At 37.9% G+C, this 2793-nt stretch overlaps 1 protein-coding gene across 2 annotated transcripts in view; it reads right to left on the bottom strand.

Annotated features, from left to right (window-relative positions):
- LOC122072054 (protein SCAI-like) overlaps positions 1 to 2266 on the bottom strand; it is a 10149-nt gene extending 7883 nt beyond the window's left edge. For both annotated transcript variants that reach the window (XR_006138321.1, XM_042636588.1), the window contains exon 1: positions 1585 to 2266. Coding sequence is in view for 1 of the 2 variants with exons in the window: in XM_042636588.1 (XP_042492522.1) it covers positions 1585 to 2079 (495 nt within the window). In the remaining variant the exon portion in view is untranslated. The remainder of the gene's footprint in view (positions 1 to 1584) is intronic.
- Positions 2267 to 2793: the final 527 nt, after the last annotated feature.

The raw sequence follows: 2793 nt of genomic DNA, 5'->3' as shown, positions 1-2793 counted from the left end.
TAAAATTTCCAAAAATGCATAAAAAGATCTAAATATAAGGCATATAAGCATGTTCATGTGGCCGCATGTGTGTGTGTGTGTGTGTGAGAGAGAGAGAGAGAGAGATGTAAGAAATTAAACTCCAGAAAGCAAATGATTTTTATGTATCAAAATTTTTTATAACTTTGTGCAACATAGTGAATTTATTCAAGAGAATATCACATGGAATGCTTAGAACGAATTAAAATATAAACAACATAAGTTTAAACAATCAATGGAAGAAAGTATTGAACTATAAGGTTCATTAACAAGATAAAAAGACTAATCTTAATGGAAGATTTAGCAAAATGTGGAGTTAGTATTTGGTGCAGGGAACACTAATTGATAGATGTACTGATGAGAAGGTTCCTACAACTAAACAAGCAGTTAGCCAGATTGTCAGTGGAGTACAGAAGGCAAAAGTATGTTATATGGTTGACAGGATTCTTTCTCATGATCAATAATCAATAATTTGATAGGCTAATTTATTCAACTGCAGCCGCTTAAATTTCCTTAAAAAAAAAGACTCTACCACTCAATTACCAGAATCAACTTATTACATTGTTTCTGAACCCCTGCCACATCATATGGCATCAAACAATCTCTTTAACCTCAGTTTCATTAGTTTCTGTTTGAATGGGTCCTTAATTGTGTGTGATCTTTGCCATACCCTTCTTATCTCTTGGGTAAGATGGAATAACCAATTGAATATCCTGACTATGAAGGATCCACTGGACCAAATCGAGTTTGCATTGGGGAGTTACTATCTAGAGTTAAGCTCCATCAATGTTGGAATGAAAGGGGAATCTTGCTGCACTCAGTTTGTAAAAGGCATTTTTTGGTTACATTTAAATTGGCAATATACCTGCATAGTTTCTCAGTTTTCCTTGTTAGACAACTTTTCTGGGTCCATCATAGAAACTCCCCAGCTTCATTTCTATCCTTAGTTTTCCCCCTTTCTTCCTTCCTTCCTTCCTTCCTTCCTTCCTTCCTTTGATGATCTAGTGAAAACTACAAAGGATTCTATTTTCTGGCCGCAATGTTAATACTTATTACCCTTTTGCTCAAATGATTTATGTTTTAAATTTTTTACAGCATATCTTATATTTAACATCCCTTCAAAACAATCACACATAATCAATGTAAACCTGCTTCAAACTCCCAAGTAAGATGTCTTGAATCAAGATCTTGCCATAAGTTAAAGATGATTGCCTGGATAATAATAATCAATGGATCTTAACTTGATCGTAACTTGCACAAGTATCTCCTCCACTCTTTCTCATACTGTACCTTTTTCTTTTCCTTTTTTGGTGGGTGGATGGGTGGGCAACACCGACATGCTTTCTTTTTCTCACAATTAACTCTTAATTGCAACATTAATTGGCATCAACAAAGGTTTATAAGAATCTGTTACCAAAATCAACCTCGAGAATAAAAAATTACTAGTAACGCTATTAACCATTCAGCAAATTCAATCACTCAAAATCCTCAACTTCCCACCTTAAATTAGATAGTAATTAAAAGCGAACTTGTTTCAGCAGTAACAGGGGCAGGAGAAGAAAGTACCCGAAAAGAAGCCTTGCTATCATCAACAAGAGCCTTAAACCGCTCAACGAGTATTTGCACCATTTCAGACCGATTCAACAGCAACGAAACAATGAGAAACCTCGCATAAAACCTCAACTCCTTATACCGCAAATTGAGATTCTTGGCCACCCCTTTTGGTCCCTCGAAATAACCACGATTAAGTATAGCTTCATAGAAAATGTAAGATTCGAGCAGAAACCTTGCTTCACTAGTCCTCAAGTACTGACCGTAGTAAAGCTGACCAATCCTCGACGCAATTTCACCGATTTCCCATCTCTGAAGACCAGACTCGACGAGCTTCAAACGGTTCTCTTGCTGGAACTTCCAGAGACGAGTGTAAGCCTTGAAGACCTTGTGGAAGTAATGGTTGTGTCCATGACCATACGATGGGACGTCACGAACCCTAGCGAATTTGCGGTCAGCGCTATCAACCAGACCACGGAAGGTTTTGAAGACCTCGGTAGTGTCGCCCATGGAGTAAAGGTCACTCTCAGGACCAGTCGCCGGCGGCGAAACTCATGTAATCACCGGGGAAATTAAATATTACCGGAAAGAGCAGATCCACGGAGACTCAGAGAGAGAGATAGAGTTATTAATTGATTGATTCTTTTTGTAGTTCTTCTCCTCTCTTGTGTTCTTCCTTTTCTTTAAAAATGACTAAGTCGGCTCTAGAGAGAGAGAGAGAGAGAGGCGGCAGTTTTATAGTGTACGTGGCGGTAGTTAGCAGCGGTCCCAGACGTAATGGGATCGACTATCCAACGTCACCATGGTGGTTACAACTTTTCGGCCTATAATAGATATTATTGGAAGAGGAATAGACACGCCGCCGGTATGTGGTAAACTAGCGGATGACACCAATGGATCCATAGGATGAGGCATCAAACAGGTAGTGCAGACTGTAGAGATTGATATCAAAAGGGCAGAAGCAAGGATTAAAGTATCGGTATCGGTCGTTGTATCGGTAGGTCAAAATTAAGATACGTATCAGAGAGTATCGTATCGTATCAGAGATACACTTAGATACGCTAAAGATACACACATAAATGAATAAGAAACATTTTTTTAAACACTTTTGCATAAAGAGTTTGTTAAAAAAAGCTATTGATAACATGTATTATGCATAAACACTAAATTGAGGGTATTGTACTAAGAATTCAAGGGTTGTAGTTGTCTCATAAATGTAAAATC

Source organism: Macadamia integrifolia, chromosome 2 (assembly GCF_013358625.1).
Source record: "Macadamia integrifolia cultivar HAES 741 chromosome 2, SCU_Mint_v3, whole genome shotgun sequence".
NCBI lineage: Eukaryota > Viridiplantae > Streptophyta > Magnoliopsida > Proteales > Proteaceae > Macadamia > Macadamia integrifolia.
The sequence above is the reverse complement of the archived record's forward strand: the minus strand, read 5'-3'. Positions and strand labels throughout refer to the sequence as shown.